The following is a 20,664-nucleotide window of genomic DNA, read 5'->3' as shown; positions in this document are numbered from 1 at the left end:
CCACTCACAGACTAACATGACACATCACAGCTGACCACTCACAGACTAACACAACACATCACAGCTGACCACTCACAGACTAACACAACACATCACAGCTGACCACTCACAGACTAACACAACACATCACTGCTGACCACTCACAGACTAACACAACACATCACAGCTGACCACTCACAGACTAACACAATATATCACAGCTGACCACTCACAGACTAACACAACACATCACAGCTGACCACTCACAGACTAACACAACACATCACAGCTGACCACTCACAGACTAACACAACACATCACAGCTGACCACTCACAGACTAACACAACACATCATAGCTGACCACTCACAGACTAACATGACACATTACAGCTGACCACTCACAGACTAACATAACACATTACAGCTGACCACTCACAGACTAACACAACACATCACAGCTGACCACTCACAGACTAACATGACACATCACAGCTGACCACTCACAGACTAACACAACACATCACAGCTGACCACTCACAGACTAACACAACACATCACAGCTGACCACTCACAGACTAACACAACACAATACAGCTGACCACTCACAGACTAACCCAACACATCACAGCTGACCACTCACAGACTAACACAACACATCACAGCTGACCACTCACAGACTAACATGACACATCACAGCTGACCACTCACAGACTAACACAACACATCACAGCTGACCACTCACAGACTAACACAACACATCACAGCTGACCACTCACAGACTCACACAACATATCATAGCTGACCACTCACATACTAACAAAACATATCATAGCTGACCACTCACAGACTAACACAACACATTACAGCTGACCACTCACAGACTAACATAACACATTACAGCTGACCACTCACAGACTAACACAACACATCACAGCTGACCACTCACAGACTAACACAACACATCACAGCTGACCACTCACAGACTAACACAACACATCACAGCTGACCACTCACAGACTAACACAACACATCACAGCTGACCACTCACAGACTAACACAACACATCACTGCTGACCACTTACAGACTAACACAACACATCACAGCTGACCACTCACAGACCAACACAACACATCACAGCTGACCACTCACAGACCAACACAACACATCACTGCTGACCACTCACAGACTAACACAACACAATACAGCTGACCACTCACAGACTAACACAACACATCACAGCTGACCACTCACAGACCAACACAACACATCACTGCTGACCACTCACAGACTAACACAACACAATACAGCTGACCACTCACAGACTAACACAACACATCACAGCTGACCACTCACAGACTAACACAACACATCACAGCTGACCACTCACAGACTAACACAACACATCACAGCTGACCACTCACAGACTAACACAACACATCACAGCTGACCACTCACAGACTAACATGACACATCACAGCTGACCACTCACAGACTAACACAACACATTACAGCTGACCACTCACAGACTAACATAACACATTACAGCTGACCACTCACAGACTAACATAACACATCACAGCTGACCACTCACAGACTAACATGACACATCACAGCTGACCACTCACAGACTAACACAACACATCACAGCTGACCACTCACAGACTAACACAACACATCACTGCTGACCACTCACAGACTAACACAACACAATACAGCTGACCACTCACAGACTCACACAACATATCATAGCTGACCACTCACAGACTAACACAACATATCATAGCTGACCACTCACAGACGAACACAACATATCATAGCTGACCACTCACAGACTAACACAACACATCACAGCTGACCACTCACAGACTAACACAACACATTACAGCTGACCACTCACAGACTAACATGACACATTACAGCTGACCACTCACAGACTAACACAACACATCACAGCTGACCACTCACAGACTAACACAACATATCACAGCTGACCACTCACAGACTAACATGACACATCACAGCTGACCACTCACAGACTAACATGACACATCACAGCTGACCACTCACAGACTAACACAACACATCACTGCTGACCACTCACAGACTAACACAACACATTACAGCTGACCACTCACAGACTAACATGACACATTACAGCTGACCACTCACAGACTAACACAACACATCACAGCTGACCACTCACAGACTAACACAACACATCACAGCTGACCACTCACAGACTAACACAACACAATACAGCTGACCACTCACAGACTAACACAACACATCACAGCTGACCACTCACAGACTAACACAACACATCACAGCTGACCACTCACAGACTAACACAACACATTACAGCTGACCACTTACAGACTAACACAACACATTACAGCTGACCACTTACAGACTAACATGACACATCACAGACTAATATAAGACATCACAGACATCACAGCTGTTTAGGTTTTATCTTAACCCGCCAATACATCCTTCCTTCAGAATGGGCGGTGGGGTAGCCTAGTGGCTAACGTGTTCACTTACAATTGTCACGTTGTTTGGCCCAGTCTGATTCCTCACTAGGTTATTGGGGGCAGCACAGTTTTGGGGTCCCCTGCAGGCGTATGGTAAACCGTTCTCACTAACAAACTGCTTCAGAGAGTGAGTTTGTATGGCTTTACGCCGCTGTTAGCAATATTCCAGCAATATCATGGCAGGAGACACCAGAAATGGGCTTCACACATTGTACCCATGTGGGGAATCAAACCCTCGGCTTCGCCATGACGGGTGAACGCTTTAACCACTAAGCTACCCCATCTACTGCTTCAGGACATTGGCAAGACACCATTTAATTTATTATTTCAGATCGTAAACGCCCTGAAGAAGACATCCAGGAACTTGATGCTAAGAACAAGATCACCAGAGACATGGTAAGTTGGTGTTACGCCTCTATGTTGCTCGGAATACTGTGCAGATAGTGTATACGAAACTATTCATTGAGCCTGATGGGTTTTTATACCAAACTCTTGAAATAGGAATTTGTATGTACAACAGATTTTATGATGAGGCTCAAATGACCACATGACCAATAAACTCAGGGGGGAAGACAAGATACCTACCATCGGTTTCAAGATTCTGACAGAGCAAGAAAGCCAAGATCTTGGGACCCTAACCAGCCTCGGATAACAAGACCCAGACATCAAACGGGAGAAATATCCAATTTATATTTCTGATATTCATAAGTCATTTCAACTACACATGATCCAACATATCTGACAAACAAATGATAGATGTGTTGTGGTCTCTCCCTGATCTGTAGTAGGTGTATGAGTGGGAAGCGCTTGTACAGCATGTGCTGGTCCTATTATAACATGGGTTCTATTCACTTCTGACATTTGTGTCCTTGTGTTTGTACTACTTCGAGGCTGCCAGAACGTCTATGATGTGCTGATGTATGGCAACTGGGCCAAATGAGGTGCTTCATCACTTGGATGTTTTAGGTTCTACATTCAAACAATTTCATTTTTAATGAACAAGATATCTGCATAAACAAGTTTGATCACATGGCAAAAGCAAATCCTGCAATGCACTGCAACCAGAGCTCCCTGTGCAATCTGGGTTAGAATAGGACTCCCACTGACTGTATGAGAGGACTTGGTGGATTGGGAGGATAGGCTCAGTGACAATCAACAAGCAACAGAGAGAGATGCGATCTTCTCATGAGAATCATTTGGAGTTTGACAAATGGATGAAGAGTTGTCCACCACCTACCCTTACTGTATTTTGATAAATAGGTCCTTTAAGTTTGTTTTTGTGATGGTTAAAAAGAACTGTGGGTCTTTGTTGGGTTTTTTGTATGTATATTTTTTAACAATGCTCCCAGCAATGTTCAAGCTAGCTGACCCATGAAGACCCGGGGTAGAATAAGTCTTCAGCAACCCATACTTGCTGTAAAAGGAGACTATGTTTGTCATAAGAGGCAACTAAGGGGGGATCGGGTGGTCAGGCTCGCTGACTTGGTTGATGCATGTCATCGTATCCCAATTGCGTGGATCGATGCTCTTGATGTCAATCACTGGATTGTCTGGTCCGGACTTGTTTATTTACAAACTGCTGTCATATAGCTGGAATTTTGCTGAGTGCTGCGTTAAACAACAAACAAACAAATCAAGCTAGCTGATGGTGGCGTGTTATAATCTTGTTCTGACCATACACATCAGTGATTGATATTATGCTGCTCACTAAGTCTGACCATCTGATCCATCAAGTTACCCCTTATTACTAGCATAGGTTGATGGGGACAACTTCTCACCCAATTCTCCTCACAAGGACCAAGAGCTTGGTCAAAACGGTAACCATGAGGGTAAGGGAACTTCTATTAATCACCAGCTGTCCTATCAGACCTGTTGTATGATGTTACGAAGGTTTTATTAACAGCAGACATTCCATGGCTCCATTCCAGTTATACCCAAAAAACAAGCGTCCGAGGGAAGAGGAGGAGTCCAGTGAATACTCCGATGAGGATGAGTACGACCCAAGCCCTGCAGTGGTCACGTAAGTTCCTCCTACCACCCAGCCCCCAACAGTGGTCATGTAAGTCACCCCCACCCACCCAGCCCCCAACAGTGGTCATGTAAGTCACCCCCACCCACCCAGCCCCCAACAGTGGTCATGTATGTCCCCACACCCACCCAGCCCCCAACAGTGGTCATGTAAGTCCCCACACCCACCCAGCCCCCAACAGTGGTCATGTAGGTCCCCCCACCCACCCAGCCCCCAACAGTGGTCATGTAAGTCCCCCCACCCACCCAGCCCCCAACAGTGGTCATGTAAGTCCCCACACCCACCCAGCCCCCAACAGTGGTCATGTAGGTCCCCCCACCCACCCAGCCCCCAACAGTGGTCATGTAAGTCCCCCCACCCACCCAGCCCCCAACAGTGGTTATGTATGTCACCCCCACCCACCCAGCCCCCAACAGTGGTCATGTATGTCACCCCCCACCCACCCAGCCCCCAACAGTGGTTATGTATGTCACCCCCACCCACCCAACCCCCAACAGTGGTCATGTAAGTCCCCCCACCCACCCAGCCCCCAACAGTGGTCATGTAAGTCCCCACACCCACCCAGCCCCCAACAGTGGTCATGTAAGTCCCCCCACCCACCCAGCCCCCAACAGTGGTTATGTATGTCACCCCCACCCACCCAACCCCCAACAGTGGTCATGTATGTCACCCCCCACCCACCCAACCCCCAACAGTGGTCATGTATGTCACCCCACCCACCCAGCCCCCAACAGTGGTCATGTAGGTCCCCCCACCCACCCAACCCCCAACAGTGGTCATGTATGTCACCCCACCCACCCAGCCCCCAACAGTGGTCATGTAGGTCCCCCCACCCACCCAGCCCCCAACAGTGGTCATGTAGGTCCCCCCACCCACCCAACCCCCAACAGTGGTCATGTATGTCACCCCCACCCACCCAACCCCCAACAGTGGTCATGTAGGTCCCCCCACCCACCCAGCCCCCAACAGTGGTCACGTAAGTCCCCACACCCACCCAGCCCCCAACAGTGGTCACGTAAGTCCCCACACCCACCCAGCCCCCAACAGTGGTCATGTAAGTCCCCCCACCCACCCAACCCCCAACAGTGGTCATGTAAGTCCCCACACCCACCCAGCCCCCAACAGTGGTTATGTAAGTCACCCCCACCCACCCAGCCCCCAACAGTGGTTATGTATGTCACCCCCCACCCACCCAACCCCCAACAGTGGTCATGTATGTCACCCCCACCCACCCAACCCCCAACAGTGGTTATGTATGTCACCCCCACCCACCCAGCCCCCAACAGTGGTCATGTATGTCCCCACACCCACCCAACCCCCAACAGTGGTCATGTAAGTCCCCCCACCCACCCAACCCCCAACAGTGGTCATGTAAGTCCCCACACCCACCCAACCCCCAACAGTGGTCACGTAAGTCCCCACACCCACCCAGCCCCCAACAGTGGTCATGTATGTCACCCCCACCCACCCAACCCCCAACAGTGGTTATGTAAGTCACCCAACCCCCAACAGTGGTCACGTAAGTCCCCACACCCACCCAACCCCCAACAGTGGTCATGTATGTCACCCCCACCCACCCAACCCCCAACAGTGGTCATGTAAGTCCCCACAGTGTTCACATCAGTGCCCTACAGTGTTCACATCAGTGCCCCACAGTGTTCACATTAGTGCCCCACAGTGTTCACATCAGTGCCCCACAGTGTTCACATTAGTGCCCTACAGTGTTCACATCAGTGCCCCACAGTGTTCACATCAGTGCCCCACAGTGTTCACATCAGTGCCCCACAGTGTTCACATCAGTGCCCCACAGTGTTCACATCAGTGCCCCACAGTGTTCACATCAGTGCCCCACATTGTTCACATCAGTACCTCACAGTGTTCACATCAGTGCCCCACAGTGTTCACATCAGTGCCCCACAGTGTTCACATCAGTGCCCCACAGTGTTCACATCAGTACCTCACAGTGTTCACATCAGTGCCCCACAGTGTTCACATCAGTGCCCCACAGTGTTCACATCAGTGCCCCACAGTGTTCACATCAGTACCTCACAGTGTTCACATCAGTACCCACAGTGTTCACATCAGTACCTCACAGTGTTCACATCCATACCCACAGTGTTCACATCAGTGCCCCACAGTGTTCACATCAGTACCTCACAGTGTTCATGTACAGGCCTTAGTAGTATACCAATTTTAAGGGATATTTGAGAGATTGCAATATATTAATGTTACTTAGCATTTAATAAACTAAAACACACAATAATTTGGGAGTATAGTCCCTACTTTGGCCCACTAAACTACTGACTTCAAATAATGACAGACCCGCTGCCATTTCTGCGCTGGCAACAGGCCGAAGGGCCAGCATATATGCCAATCTATCTGTGGATTCTATTTTATGTTTTCAGGCATGTTCCTGCACCTGTAGCGGGTGCTCTGTTTGGCTTAGGGAATCCATTCTTTGGGACAGCCAGGTACGGGAATTTATATACTTGACTGGTCCATACCGGTATGTATGTTTATATACTTGACTGATCAATACCAGTAAGTATATTTATATACATGACTGATCCATACCGGTATGTATATTTATATACTTGACTGATCCATACTGGTATGTATATTTATATACTTGACTGCTCCATACTGGTATGTATATTTATATACTTGATTGATCCATACTGGTATGTATATTTATATACTTGACTGATCCATACTGGTATGTATATTTATATACTTGACTGATCCATACTGGTATGTATATTTATATACATGACTGATCAATACTGGTATGTATATTTATATAATTGACAGATCCATACTGGTATGTATATTTATATAATTGACGGATCCATACTGGTATGTATATTTATATAATTGATGGATCCATACTGGTATGTATATTTATATAATTGACAGATCCATACTGGTATGTATATTTATATAATTGACTGATCCATACTGGTATGTATATTTATATACTTGACTGATCCATACTGGTATGTATATTTATATACTTGACTGATCCATACTGGTATGTATATTTATATAATTGACAGATCCATACTGGTATGTATATTTATATAATTGACAGATCCATACTGGTATGTATATTTATATAATTGACTGATCCATACTGGTATGTATATTTATATACTTGACTGATCCATACCGTGAGCCATTGACATCAGGAGACACCAGCAGCCATGAACCGTGACCAGGGAACCTGTCTGCCTAGTGCTTTGATCTTTGTCGGTGCTAATTACCTATCTGGCTTCAATTTGCCCTTTGCTATGACATTCCTTGAACCATCTTCACGAGGCAAGAGAGTTAACTGTCTTAAAAAGTTCAGTTTCCACCCTTGCCGAACTTGGCAGGAATTACTGGGCTCGATTGTAGCGCCACCAGTGGCTATTACCAGTTATGTCCCTTCTAATCCTCTCCTATTGACCAATCAGATTCCACCTCTCGTATCACTTGCGTTTGCTTCACACGAAATGGTGGCGCCGATTCAGGATGATCTGATCGATAATCAAGATCTATATTGTGATAAAATGTGTCTTACATCGCAAAATGCATCAAATCACGTGAACACCTTGATTAAAAACATGAAAAGTTTTTGAAAGTATCTGCTGACAACGAGGTGGCGGTGCACATGCTTTGCAAATCCTGCAATCGACCGAAATCTACACGACAGTTTACGAACTGGATTTCGATTACGGTGCGCGAATTTGATTGGACTATGCATAGACTCGTTAATACCAGCCTAGTTCGGCAAGGGTGGAAACTGGACTTTTATAGTCAGTTAACTCTCTTGCCTCGGGAAGATGTCCTTGAACTAGCTGAAATATTGTTGAAAATGGTTTACACTATTTCTATCAGCGATGATGACATGGATGATGATGATGATGTTGATGATGATGATGATGACATGGCTATTGAGGAGGAGGAGTTTGATGATGATGAATGTTTCAGACCACCAAAGACAGTGTGTCGACAGTGTGCCGAATTCAAAGAACCAGCCGTAGGCCCAGGACTCTTTGGAGGAATTCAAACAGGTCAGATTCCAGAAAGCAATCAAAGTTGATGGCAACTCCCACAGTTGAGCTTCTGCAGTTGCTTACATAGATATAGCTCTAAGGACACTTTATGAATAGGGGCCAAGATTTAAATATGTTTGTACAGAATTGTAAATACTCTGATTGTTAGATGCAGTTTGCTAGTCACTACCAGTGTACCAACAATTGGTAACTGAAAATTTAGGCCTGGCTCCATTGTTAGATGGGCTTGTCACTGCTCATGTGTATTTTTCACTGTCATTGTGATTTTTAAATATGTCTTAATTTATTTAGCTTTCTTTGCTTGTTTAATCATAGTTTGTATCTAATTATTACAAAAACTGCTAGAATTCTCAATCTGAAATTAATATCCCTGGATGGAATTTGCAGCAATAACTGTAGTCAAGAATCTTGTCACTGGGGCAGCAGAGGGCGCCACTGCAGAGGGAGACAAACCTGGCTCATCAGGGGCACCTGCTGCAGCAGCTGATGGAGGTAGGTTCTGACAGCTAGGAACTACTTTGTTGTGTTTGTGTCAGAGGTGGTCCATTTGGTCAGTACACAGCTATTACAAGGTTCTAGAAAAGGCCTTTATTTGGCAGCTTGGTTTGGAAAGGACTTAACTTTCAATCCGCCATAAAGAGGTCTTCAATTTCAGGAACAGGCCTTCAAAAGGCCTTGCTTTTGGAAACTGTTCTTAACTCTGCTGTGAAATATATATTTTACAATTGCTGGATGCATGATGACATCATCAAGCCAATGATTATTCTATAACACTATTGATAAATAGCATTGCAACACAGATGTGTCTACTTGATATGTTACAAGCCATTTGGGGTAGAGCTGGGACGAACTGGAACGGGTACCCACCACTCTATATCCCGACCCTACCAGATACCCACTATAAGTCTCCAGACTTTGGTGTAAATTGTCCGATTGGGAATAGTTTGACCGTAGCCCTGGGAAAATGTATTTAGATACACGTATAAAACAATCTGGTCATGCATACACTGAAGTTGACTGAAGTTTTAAATTTATTTAAACCTATAAACATTAGAAGGAATGGGTGCATTGTCAGAAAGAAATGCGAACATTAGTGACTTGTGTAACCATACAGTTTTTGATGTTTTTTGTCATAAAACAATATATCACGTGACTAACCACGGGTCCGGGTAGTCCTGTGGGTACCCTGGTCCTACTCAGTACCCACCCGACCCGGGTACCCAAGTTACCCGTCCCAGCCCTAATTTGGGGTCAAATCATAACAGCCGCTGTGATATAGCTGGACCATTGCTGACTGTGGTGTTAAACAGATTTCACTCGCACACTCCCAATTTGGGATTTGTATATGAACCCTCCAATGAGATCTGTAACTTTCACAGCTGGACCATCAACAGGAGAGGATGGAGATAGACCTGACCCTGATGTGAAGGTCATGCCGACACCCCCACAATTCACCTGTGCCATCAATCAGAACCACATCCTGTGTGCCTGCTGTATGCAGCCGATGCCGGACCGGCGGGCGCAGAGAGTTCACAATCCTGCCATCCCCGCACAACAATGTATGTGATGTGACAATACTGTGCTTCATTCCGGGCCACGCCAGGTTTATGTCTCATTTTATGAATTTTAGCTCACCTGAACATCAGGGTTATGACAGAATACTAACCTACTCAACACTTACGTTTGATATCATTGAATGAAGGTTAGCTTCCACAACTTGTTTACTTTCGTATCAACACTGATGATTCCTTCCGCTGTTTACCGGGATTATTCCCTGACAGGTATTTACAGCGTGGAATAATGACTGAGGGCTGCTGGTGTTTTATTACCGACACAGGGTGTTAGGAAAGAACGATAGTTACCGATTGTTAATTATTATTTTAATTATTCACAATGTCAAGATCAAATATCGTTTCACACATTCAACAATGTATGCAATGTTGTTATTTTTGTAGGATTAACAGAAATAGCAGAAACTGTATATGTGTAAGAGCTAAGAATCACAAGATAAAAATATCAGCCAATGAAAACAGTTGTCACCGCTGCGCCGGTAGCTTTAGGCCACGCCCCAAATAGGTTTATTTCGGAAGTCGATTACAGTGCGTGTGATTTCAACACTTTCACTTAGACATTTGAATGCTTTCCAGGAACATCAAATCGCAGTCATTTATTTTTTATTTACTTTCCCTTTAAAATAACAATTTTTCAATAAATAGTACTGTTACAAGTCTTGAAGGTGAAAGACTGACGTTGCTTCTCTTTAAGTGATTGACATTTAAAACATTTTCTCGAAATATTTCTAAAGGTTATCTATTGTATCCTAAATGATAAAGCATAAGATGCGTAGAATAGCTTACTTTGTATTTATCTCGCATACAATTGATTAATAAATATCTCCGTGGCAAGAGCGTCCACTAGCCCTTTCATCGAAGTCTTGTTTCCACCCTTGCCACATCAAGCCCACTTTCCTGTGCTAAATATGATTGGACTATCCCACATATCAATAGTCCAATCAGAGAACATTTAATAAAATCAACGTCTGAATTCCGAAAACGTGGCCTTTAACGTATAGCTTAAAGTTCTTTCAACAATTAAGCTAAAGTAAGTGTTTTCTAGGTTTTCCGAAGTTTTAAATTAGTTCCCCCAAGTACTGTGCTTGTGAGCAGAATAATGATGAAAATAGTCATTAAAACACAACTTGGACACATTCATATGAAAGTGATTTACGGCTGCCTGTCTTTGTTGACATGAATATTTCTCTTTTCCAACTTTTAGACCCAAACAATGATTGCCTTTGCTTGCCTGTCAGAATGAAATCACAAATGTTTTTGTTATCTAATCGACCAGGTCATCGTCTATGGTAGTTGAAGTCATCTTTGTGAAGCCATGCAAGCTGAGAACAGCGATCTGATTGGATACCGTGTTTTCATTACAAGGGACACAACTCGTGATCTTCATGATGTAGCATACATCGGGCCAAAAAAGTGGCCTTTATGTGGCAAGGGTAGAAACTAGACTTTGACATGGACTAGTGGACTCGCTTGCCTCGGGAAGGTGACATTCTAGATGCTGCCCTCTCATTTGCTGGTCCTTGTATGCAAATTATGCATGATCCAGATTCCCCAATAAGCTTTTCGTGAAGTTATATTCTCATTATTGAGACACAATCAGAAATAAATTTGAACAGATCTGTAGTTTATTTTAAGGTCATTGGTATAAGGCTGTCAGCGCAATTTATACAAAAATGAATAAGGTGAGCTACATGGTCTTATGGCACTGTTGTAATTACTCTCCAGGTTCTATCTGTTACCGTGCCTACTGCCATGCCTACTGGGGCTGCCGCAACGCCAACTGTCTTGGGTGCCTCGGGAAGTTTAAAGGTGAATTTATCACTACTTTGGAAGTTGTTCTATATAAGTTTTACAGTGTATTGTATTTGAAATACATAGGTAGATAGAATGGCTTATGTGATAGGTGGATTGTGTTGCAAAATTTAAGGGGGGGTTGGGGGATGGTATTGTGAATATTGTCACCCACAACTAATCTCTGCAACATGGGGATTCCAGGTTACAACAGGTCCCCAGCAACCTGTTCTGGTCATTAGAGCGGTCAGCCGCCCATGAAGATCCGGGGTAGAATAGGTCTTCAGCAACCCATGCTTGCCGTAAAAGGAGACTACCGGTATGCTTGTCATAAGAGGCGACTAACAGAATTGGGTGGTCAGGCTCGCTGACTTGGTTGATGCATGTCATCGTATCCCAATTACGTGTTTTGATGCTCATGATATCAGTCACTGGAATGTCAGGTCAACTGGAATGTCCGGTCCAGACATGATTATTTGCAGACTGCCATCATAAAGCTGGATTTTTGCTGAGTGCATCATTAAACAACAAACAATTATTAGAGGCAGCTTATTGGATCAGGCGGTCAGTCTCAGTGAATTGCGTGTTGTTCCTCGAAAAAGTGGGATATTGCTCATGATATCAGTGACTCACAAATTTATGAACTAAGTGATACAACAACAAAAGTTCACTCCTCCTGTTTGTTATAAACTTTTGAATTGATTTGACAGATATGAACTTTGGGAAAAAGTGTCTGCCAAACCTCATCCTTGACAACACATCAGAGTCGACAATATTCAAGGTAGGATAAAGTTGGCCTTCTTAATAAAACACTTCTACATTAATAAATGTAATTATTGCACTAAGAGGTTGATGGAAAACATCAGTGTAACGAATGTCAGTAAAGGTAACTAGTTATTGTGTGAAGACTCACTAGCCGTTTAACTAATTATCACCTTCTGTCATGGTATATCACTATAAAACCCGTGATGATCCAGGTCTTAAGCAACCCATGCTTGTCGTAAGAGGCGACTAACAGGATCAGGTGGTCAGGCAAGCTGACTTGGTTGTTGCATGTCGCCGTAACCCAATTGTGTGGATCAATGCTCATGATATCGATCACTGGATTGCATGGTCCAGACTCGATAATTTACAGACCACCGACATACAGCTGGAATATTGCTGAGTGTGGTGTTAAACAACAAACAAACAAAAACAAACTCTGGCACTATAAAACTGGCATTAGTCTGGACTCGTACAAGCACACAGCTATGCACACACATATGCATGCATGCACGCAAGCACACACATCGCGATATAAATGTAAAGATCTGGAATGTGATGTTAAACCCCATTTCACCTCACCTCACCTCACCTCACCTCACCTCACCTCACCTGTCATGTTCACTTTTACCTAAGTCAGATGTAAAGATTGTGTGGTTATTGAACCAGCTAGAGACGCATATTGGATTGTGTCTGTTTGCTTCTACAGGACTATCTAGAAGCCAACAACATTTCAGTCCGAGATGTTTTAAAGGAAGGCTTAGCCAAGCTTGAGTCTGGACAGTACAAATGTTTTGGTAAGTTGAAAACACTGGATGTGAATCGCTATACACTGAAACCCTCTGAATCAGGACACTTTAGATCTTGGCAAACACTCCCAGACTGCTTGCATCTGATACATACATTTGAGGGGGAGGGGGGATGAGATTTGACAGTAGAGAGAACTAAGAGCTGATTATCATCACCATAAAATTGTACACACTGAATACTCCTAACTTGCCTTCAAATTTCACTGAGGGCGGTCGGGTAGCCTAGTGGTTAAAGCATTCACTCGTCACGCCGAAGACCCGGGTTCGAATCCCGACATGGGTACAATGTCTGGTGTCCCCGGCGTGATATTGCTGGAATATTACTCAGAGTGGCGTAAAACCAACTCACACACTTACTCAAATTTCACTGTATACACAACTGGTATCGAAATGTATGATGAATGATCTTATTAATTGGTGCAAGTTACACAAGGTATTCATGACAAATGTTCACAGCAATGTTATGTATTTCTGGAAACATGGAAAAAATCTCTTATTGTTTTCAGATCAAATGAGGGGGGTTGTGGACGGAGAGACATATTTCTGCTACATGTGTGGACTGCGCAACTTCAAAGACCTGGCCTACCAATATCGGAAGGATATACCCAAGGAGAACCTGCCAGGTACGTGTTTAGCAGTAATCCATGCTGACCACCACACACTTAGATCATCACTTTAAAACACTGAGTGTCACTCCTCAGTTCACTGAGATGAGTGTTTGTTTGTTTGTTTGTTTTGTTGTTGTTGTTTTTCTCTTTGTTTCTTTATTTAACGCTGCACTGAGCAATATTCCAGCTATATGACAGTGTTCTGTTGGTATACGATGACATGTGTCCCGTGATGGGATTCGAACCACATCCCCTCTTACCTGAGGTCTGGAAGGCATGGGTGGCCCAGTCGTCTGAGTCCCCACGATCCGCTGTACAGAGTTGCGTCCCCTGGGAATGCCAGAAACCTATGATTGTGGGTTCGAATCCCGTTTTGCCCCGATTCTGTTTCTAGGTTTGTCAGCACCATACCCGTGCTCGTGGGTTTCACCGAAGTTGTAAACGTCTGAGACCTGCATCACTTCGGGCTTTCCTCCCACATTAAGCTGACACGCCATGATATAACGTTAAAAGTGGCGTTAAACCCATCTTGTCCACATGACCAGAGAGTAATCCCATCAGTAAGCTGACATGGTAAGTTGTCATGTGTTGCATGACTCCATGCCCTGCTACATGCTACCCCGCCAACAGAAGACATGTTCCGGGCCACTTAGTAGGAAGTGAGACTTACATTACTCAAATACGATGTATTCATGCTCCAAAACATAAATGGAAGCTTGCGATATGAGAAAATAAAGATGGGGCGATTTTTCAATATCATTTACTGTTTGTTGATTCTGCTGTCAACACAGCCAGGTCCAAAACTATATAGGTTGTAGCAGGATCACGAGGGGTGTACAGGGTTTAATGTGTCTCACACAAGGTTTTATACCACTCGCGTTTGGTTTTATACCACTCGCAACAAGGGACACATAAAACCCTATGTACCCTGAGTGATCCTGCTACAACAAATTTACCGACATGTTTTAATATGACATTGTAAAAGAAGTCAAACAAATTTAAAACTGATAGAAAACAGCTCTTCGATTCAGCTGAGGTTAACTTGTGCTGTGTCACTTTACTTTCATTGACTAGTGTGTTGAATATTGTTGACTGATGCACCAGACAACATGCACTGACTTGCTCATCATCAAAATACTTATCTATTTCAGAGGCGGTACAGAGACGATCCGATTGTTACTGGGGAAAGAACTGTCGAACACAGCGCAACAAGCCTCACCACGCAGCGTATGTATACATGAATGTAGTCCCTATCTCTGTACTTCACTATGATATACAAACAACAGGGATGCTCGCACAATGCAGTACTAATCAATGTCTTGTACGACTGTAGGATTCCTGACCAGAAATGCTCACAATGTTAGTGAGAGCAGGAGGTCGGTGGTTCACTCAATCTCATCACAATCAGATCTTAGTTCTTAATACTGCTAAACAAAGATCTGCGGGCACCCCATTACGGGGCACATCAGAACAATCTTTCTGAAATTTGACTGACCAATGAAATGACTGACAAGAAATCAACATTAATCAATCTGAAAGCAGCTTTCTTGAGCTGTAAAGCACTAGTTTCAAGCTGGCGACTTTCATTACAGACTAGATCTACATTTTGACAAATTTCTTGATTCAAAATTTGAAAACTGAACAAAAGAACGTTCTGGAATATCTATTTGTATGGCAGTACTTCCCATGGGCTAATGCAGTCTCATCCGTTCACATGTTTATCCCATTGAAGCAAGAGGTACACTATCATTTTGTCAGAATCAGACGTACAACCTGTCATTCGGAATACCCCATGTTACCCTTTTCGAGGTTGCATGATTAGAAATTACATTCCGACTGTCACTTTCCTGATTTGGTTAGCAACGCTCTGATTGGTCGGATGAAAGGTCATTCTGACGTGACCTGTAATGGGATGTCCTCAGGGCTTTGTTTTGTGGTAGCGAGAACTAAGATGTGATTTTAATGAGATTGGTTGTGCACTCACCTGGCCGTGTCATACCAAACGATATTAAGACATGGTACTTGTTGTTACCTTGCCCGATGCTCACCATTCATTGGATGAAACAGTGACTGGCCAGTCAGTATAGTGTGACCATGTGGGATATCCACAATATCTTTGTGAAATAGCACCATAAAACCAGCACAAGTCCAATCTTAGGACGCAACTTTTAACCTCATTTCGACCCGTGAAGATCTGGGGTAGAATAGGTCTTCAGCAACCCATGCTTGCTGTAAAAGGCGACTATGCTTGTCGTAAGTGGCGACTAATGGGATTGGGTGGTCAGGCTGGCTGATTTGGTTGATGCGTGTTATCGATCCCAATTGCATGGATCGATGCTCATGAGTGCAACGTTTAACAACAAACAAACTAACAGCCTCATTTCACATCACCTCACCTCCCAATCCTTGTCTAAGAGAATACTCATGGCACTTGATAGTATTCCTTAAATTTCAAATGAATGTGATTTGTTAAATGAAAATTACAAAGTTGATCATCTGTATATAAATATTACTCATCTCAGTGGGCTTTCAGCAGTACAGGAGGTCCCCATTACCCCATGCTTGTCTGTGTCGGGCTGTAGTTAACTGGAGCTGGGGGAGGAGGTCCAAAGTGAGAAGCAACTACAATGAGGTCACAGAGTCTGAATTTTTAGAAGTCAGAATTTTCCAGATACAGCCATGCATTGTTATTGTTTTGAACAATTTGATTGATATAAACCTACAAATTTGCAGACACTTTGATTCTGAATAACTTCAAATGTTGCTAGGACTACCAAGTGGCCTTGCTTTGGAATGTTATAATATCTGTTGTTACATGAATATTGACCTCAATTCAAGCATTGGGACAAACTGTTTTATAATGAGTAGCTTATTAATAATACTTACACTTACTCGTTTGTCCCTCTGAGTACTTCAGTAGAATTGGTCCTGAAAAACATATGCTTGTCATGCAAAGTGACTGAATGGATCAGGTGGTCAGGCTGTATGTCATCATACCCGAATGTATACAAAGTTGCTCATAAATAGGGGTTATCACGCGAGTGTGTTTGGGGATGGTAAATATCCTGCATTAGGAATAAACACTGTATTTAGCGAGCCTTGGCGAGCTAAATACATAGTGTGTATTCCTAATACAGTATATTTACCATCTCCAAACACACAAGCGTGATAACCTCTTGAACATATAATGTCATTCTTTAATTCTGTGCTTCAAAATAGCTTTCACTCTCTCACAAACATTACCGAATCATTGCGATTTTTCCTGGAATGCACGCATTAATATTTATTACGTCACAGGGGAAGTGGTGTGTCAGTCGGACAGTGACAGTAGCCAATATAGTTCCAACTGAAATCTGTTTCTTATACAGTGACGAAGCAACATATACGCAAAACAATTGTTTTTTATTGCCTTTCGTGGTAATCCATCGGTCTGTCCGCTAGAGTAACTGCCCTTTGTCAAAGGGAAGTTACTCTAACCCTAGTCTATGAGACTTCACGTCAGACGTTGTTGACAGTCGGTCTGTCCTGTCATAATGTTAAGAAGTGTAGTCAGATGTATACACAGCGACAAAACGAAACATGATAACAATTCAAACATATTTCGTCCAAATCCAACTATTTTAATTTGTGGAGAAGGTTTCAAGCCGCAGAGGTCTACAAGCACAGATACGGCTACTGATCCCACTTGGCTAGGCCTCGTGCCCTCGCAAAATTGTTTCGAAATTTATATCTCCAAAGTTGCCAAAACTTATAAAATGCCTTAGCTACGTCACAGTTAGACACTGATTTTCAGTATATTAGACTGTTCTTTTGATAATGTTAGCAATTATCTCTGTAGTTTATCCAGATTCCCGATGGTTAATTCTGACACAATCGCCGAATGACGAGGGCGACGCTATGTTTGTTTAAAAACTGAAAGTAGTCCCTACTTGACCATTGAAATTTGCATCTCTATCAGCATATGACCCCTACGGATATCGTTTTTATCTGTTGGCTTTATCCTGCCGAGAAACTACCTATTATATGATAATATCAATCACTTGTTTGTCATGTCCACATGTCACTTGTTTGTCATTACAGGCCACGGCCAAATAGCTGGAATATTGCGGAGTCCAGTGTTAAACAACAAACAGAAAAACAAATCTTTAATCAGTTTGTTTTCATTGCAGAAACTTCAACCATGTGTGTGACCAAACAAGAAAGACCTAGCATACCCTAGCCCTGGTGCTGACATCCAGGTGTTCCTCACAGACAGCAGACTTGTGACTGTGTGATGCTAAGTCATCCTGTGTTACAAGAGGCATTATTTGCTAATCAATTGATATATGTAATGAATGCATAAACTAAGTTGTTGATCAGGTAACCAAGGTAACAGCTGGGTCAGTTTATTGCAGCCCCAGGATGTTGTGCTGTGATAAAGTGTTGCCCTGATCAGTTGTACATAGTGCTATGTATAGTGACTGTTGTGATGAAGCATGGTTGTGTTGGAGTCCCGCAGTCAGATGCATTCCCTGCAGGGATTCCTGGACAGGAGTGGTCCAGCGCAACATTCTGAGGTGGATTGGTGGTCATGCTCCGTGACTTGGTTGATAGCATGACACTATGTTCCAGATGCGTACATCGATGCTCATGATGTCAGTCACAATGACAATGGTCATGTGTGGTCCCGACTGCCGTCATATTGTTTGAATATTGCTGAGTGAGGCGTTCAACACCAAACAAGAAAGAGAACTTGTTTACATTATATCATGTTCACAGTATAATTTAAGATCTCTTACAAATTATAGTTAGTCAAGATTTTGCTATTTTTCTTATTACCTTAAGCAAGACTGATGACTTTAATAGTAATATTTTTTATGCAATCACCAAACATGTTTTCAGTTTCTTCAAATATTTTCAAAAGCAAAAGTAACATGCAAAATAAAAACACAAAAAAGTCAAAACATTTACTGCTGTGGATGGAAGTATATCCCATGGAAAGAGGAAGACTTCACAGATGGGGTTACAGAATGAGATTCCTTTGCTGGACCTATTCTGACCAAGAACCCTCGCAGGGCATGGAGACTGTGCTCTGGTAGTTCCAATGTATGGCCTATATTACTGTATTCAATATGTTTAGTGACTGTCCGCAACACTTATATAAATGCTGTAACTGGACATCTGGGCGGCTCCCTATAAACAATTTTGATTTTGAATTTTGATTTTTCGCCGACTGTCCCATTGTGTTTTCCTAATAGATCCCCGATCCAAATCTGCATCTCACTTTATATGTTTCAGCAAAGTGCATGTGTCGTGATCTAATGACAAATGCAACATGATTCACTTCTCAAGCCACTTGCCTTCAAATATCACTATGTGTAGTTACATTTTAGATCATGCAACAATACATTTTCTTGCCGAGCTGGAAACTGGACTGGTAAAGATATTAATCTGCCATTGCACTGTGATGGCAGCCAAATATATGTACACTCTCAATGATTCCAGGACCGCCTCCGTGGTCTAGTGGCAGCATTTCCACACGGAAAGCGGAAGGTCCGGGGTTTGATCCTTGGCCGCATCATACCAAGAGACGTTAAAGGACGGTACTTGTTGTTACCCTGTCTGGCACTCAGCATTAAGGGGCTAAAACAAGGACTGGTCGGCTAGGAGTCAGTGTACTGTGTCTGAGTGGGGTATTCATGTTAAACTGCGGCATGGTATCGCAGTGAGCTAGCACTATAAATCAGCATCAGTCCAGACTGTTACAAGCAGCCACACACACACGTGCATGCGCATCACTATATAAGTGCAATAATCTTAGACACGATGTTCAACTCCATTTGACCTCACCTCAATGATTCCAACCCAATAAGTACATGAAAATGTAAGTACATATATTTGGAGGCAATTGTTTTGTGAAGCAACTCGTGTTTCAGTTTCCGTGGCATTATGATTCATGTACATTATGGTAGGGTAGTAAATGTGGTGTGTTCCGAATCGGGAACCTATAAAGAAAACAGTACTGGACAGTATGTAGCAACAAGTCAATATCAAAATTGTTTTTTATAAGGAGCTGCACAGACATACGGTTTCTATGCTAAAACAGTGATATTTCTAGGCACTTCTTGTCTCAGTACTTTTTCCTCCATATATGGCATTTAGCAGCTGCAGTATCAGTAAACACTGGGTTGACTGATAGATTAAGGAAGGAACAAAGAGGCTGAAGTCCTGAAGTAACCTTGTCTTTTACTCCACAAATGTGTTCAAGATTTTGTTTTCTCCTCACCAAGTCCCTTACAGCATTGATCTAATCTGAGACAGTATCACACGTCATGGCAGCCATTGTGTTGAATGCAGTAATATGGAATCAGACAATTCTGATGTCACATGACTTGATTTGTACTTAGAAGGCACCAACCAATAAATTACCACAGATTTATCATATATTATTCTTGTGGTTGTCCTTTTCACTGAACTCACTGGAGGAAGGAGTTGGCAGTGTTTCAGCCATAAAGCAACGTGTCCCAACTTGAACGATTGTT

General features: G+C 43.3%; 1 protein-coding gene across 1 annotated transcript in view; it reads left to right on the top strand.

Moving 5' to 3' along the window:
* The window catches only part of LOC139455730 (E3 ubiquitin-protein ligase CHFR-like), a 39,183-nt gene extending 18,640 nt beyond the window's left edge, over positions 1 to 20,543 (top strand). Inside the window, exons 10-21 of the mRNA XM_071237280.1 lie at positions 2,847 to 2,911; positions 4,444 to 4,535; positions 6,950 to 7,015; positions 8,517 to 8,599; positions 8,990 to 9,094; positions 9,982 to 10,161; positions 11,899 to 11,982; positions 12,675 to 12,745; positions 13,436 to 13,523; positions 14,042 to 14,158; positions 15,295 to 15,370; positions 18,313 to 20,543. Of these exons, the coding sequence (XP_071093381.1) occupies positions 2,847 to 2,911; positions 4,444 to 4,535; positions 6,950 to 7,015; positions 8,517 to 8,599; positions 8,990 to 9,094; positions 9,982 to 10,161; positions 11,899 to 11,982; positions 12,675 to 12,745; positions 13,436 to 13,523; positions 14,042 to 14,158; positions 15,295 to 15,370; positions 18,313 to 18,352 (1,067 nt within the window). The 3' untranslated portion in view covers positions 18,353 to 20,543. The remainder of the gene's footprint in view (positions 1 to 2,846; positions 2,912 to 4,443; positions 4,536 to 6,949; positions 7,016 to 8,516; positions 8,600 to 8,989; positions 9,095 to 9,981; positions 10,162 to 11,898; positions 11,983 to 12,674; positions 12,746 to 13,435; positions 13,524 to 14,041; positions 14,159 to 15,294; positions 15,371 to 18,312) is intronic.
* The last annotated feature ends 121 nt before the right edge of the window (positions 20,544 to 20,664 follow it).

Source organism: Haliotis cracherodii, unplaced genomic scaffold (genome assembly GCF_022045235.1).
Source record: "Haliotis cracherodii isolate W230 unplaced genomic scaffold, xgHalCrac1.p SCAF_11, whole genome shotgun sequence".
NCBI classification, from domain to species: Eukaryota; Metazoa; Mollusca; class Gastropoda; order Lepetellida; family Haliotidae; genus Haliotis; species Haliotis cracherodii.
The sequence above is the reverse complement of the archived record's forward strand: the minus strand, read 5'-3'. Positions and strand labels throughout refer to the sequence as shown.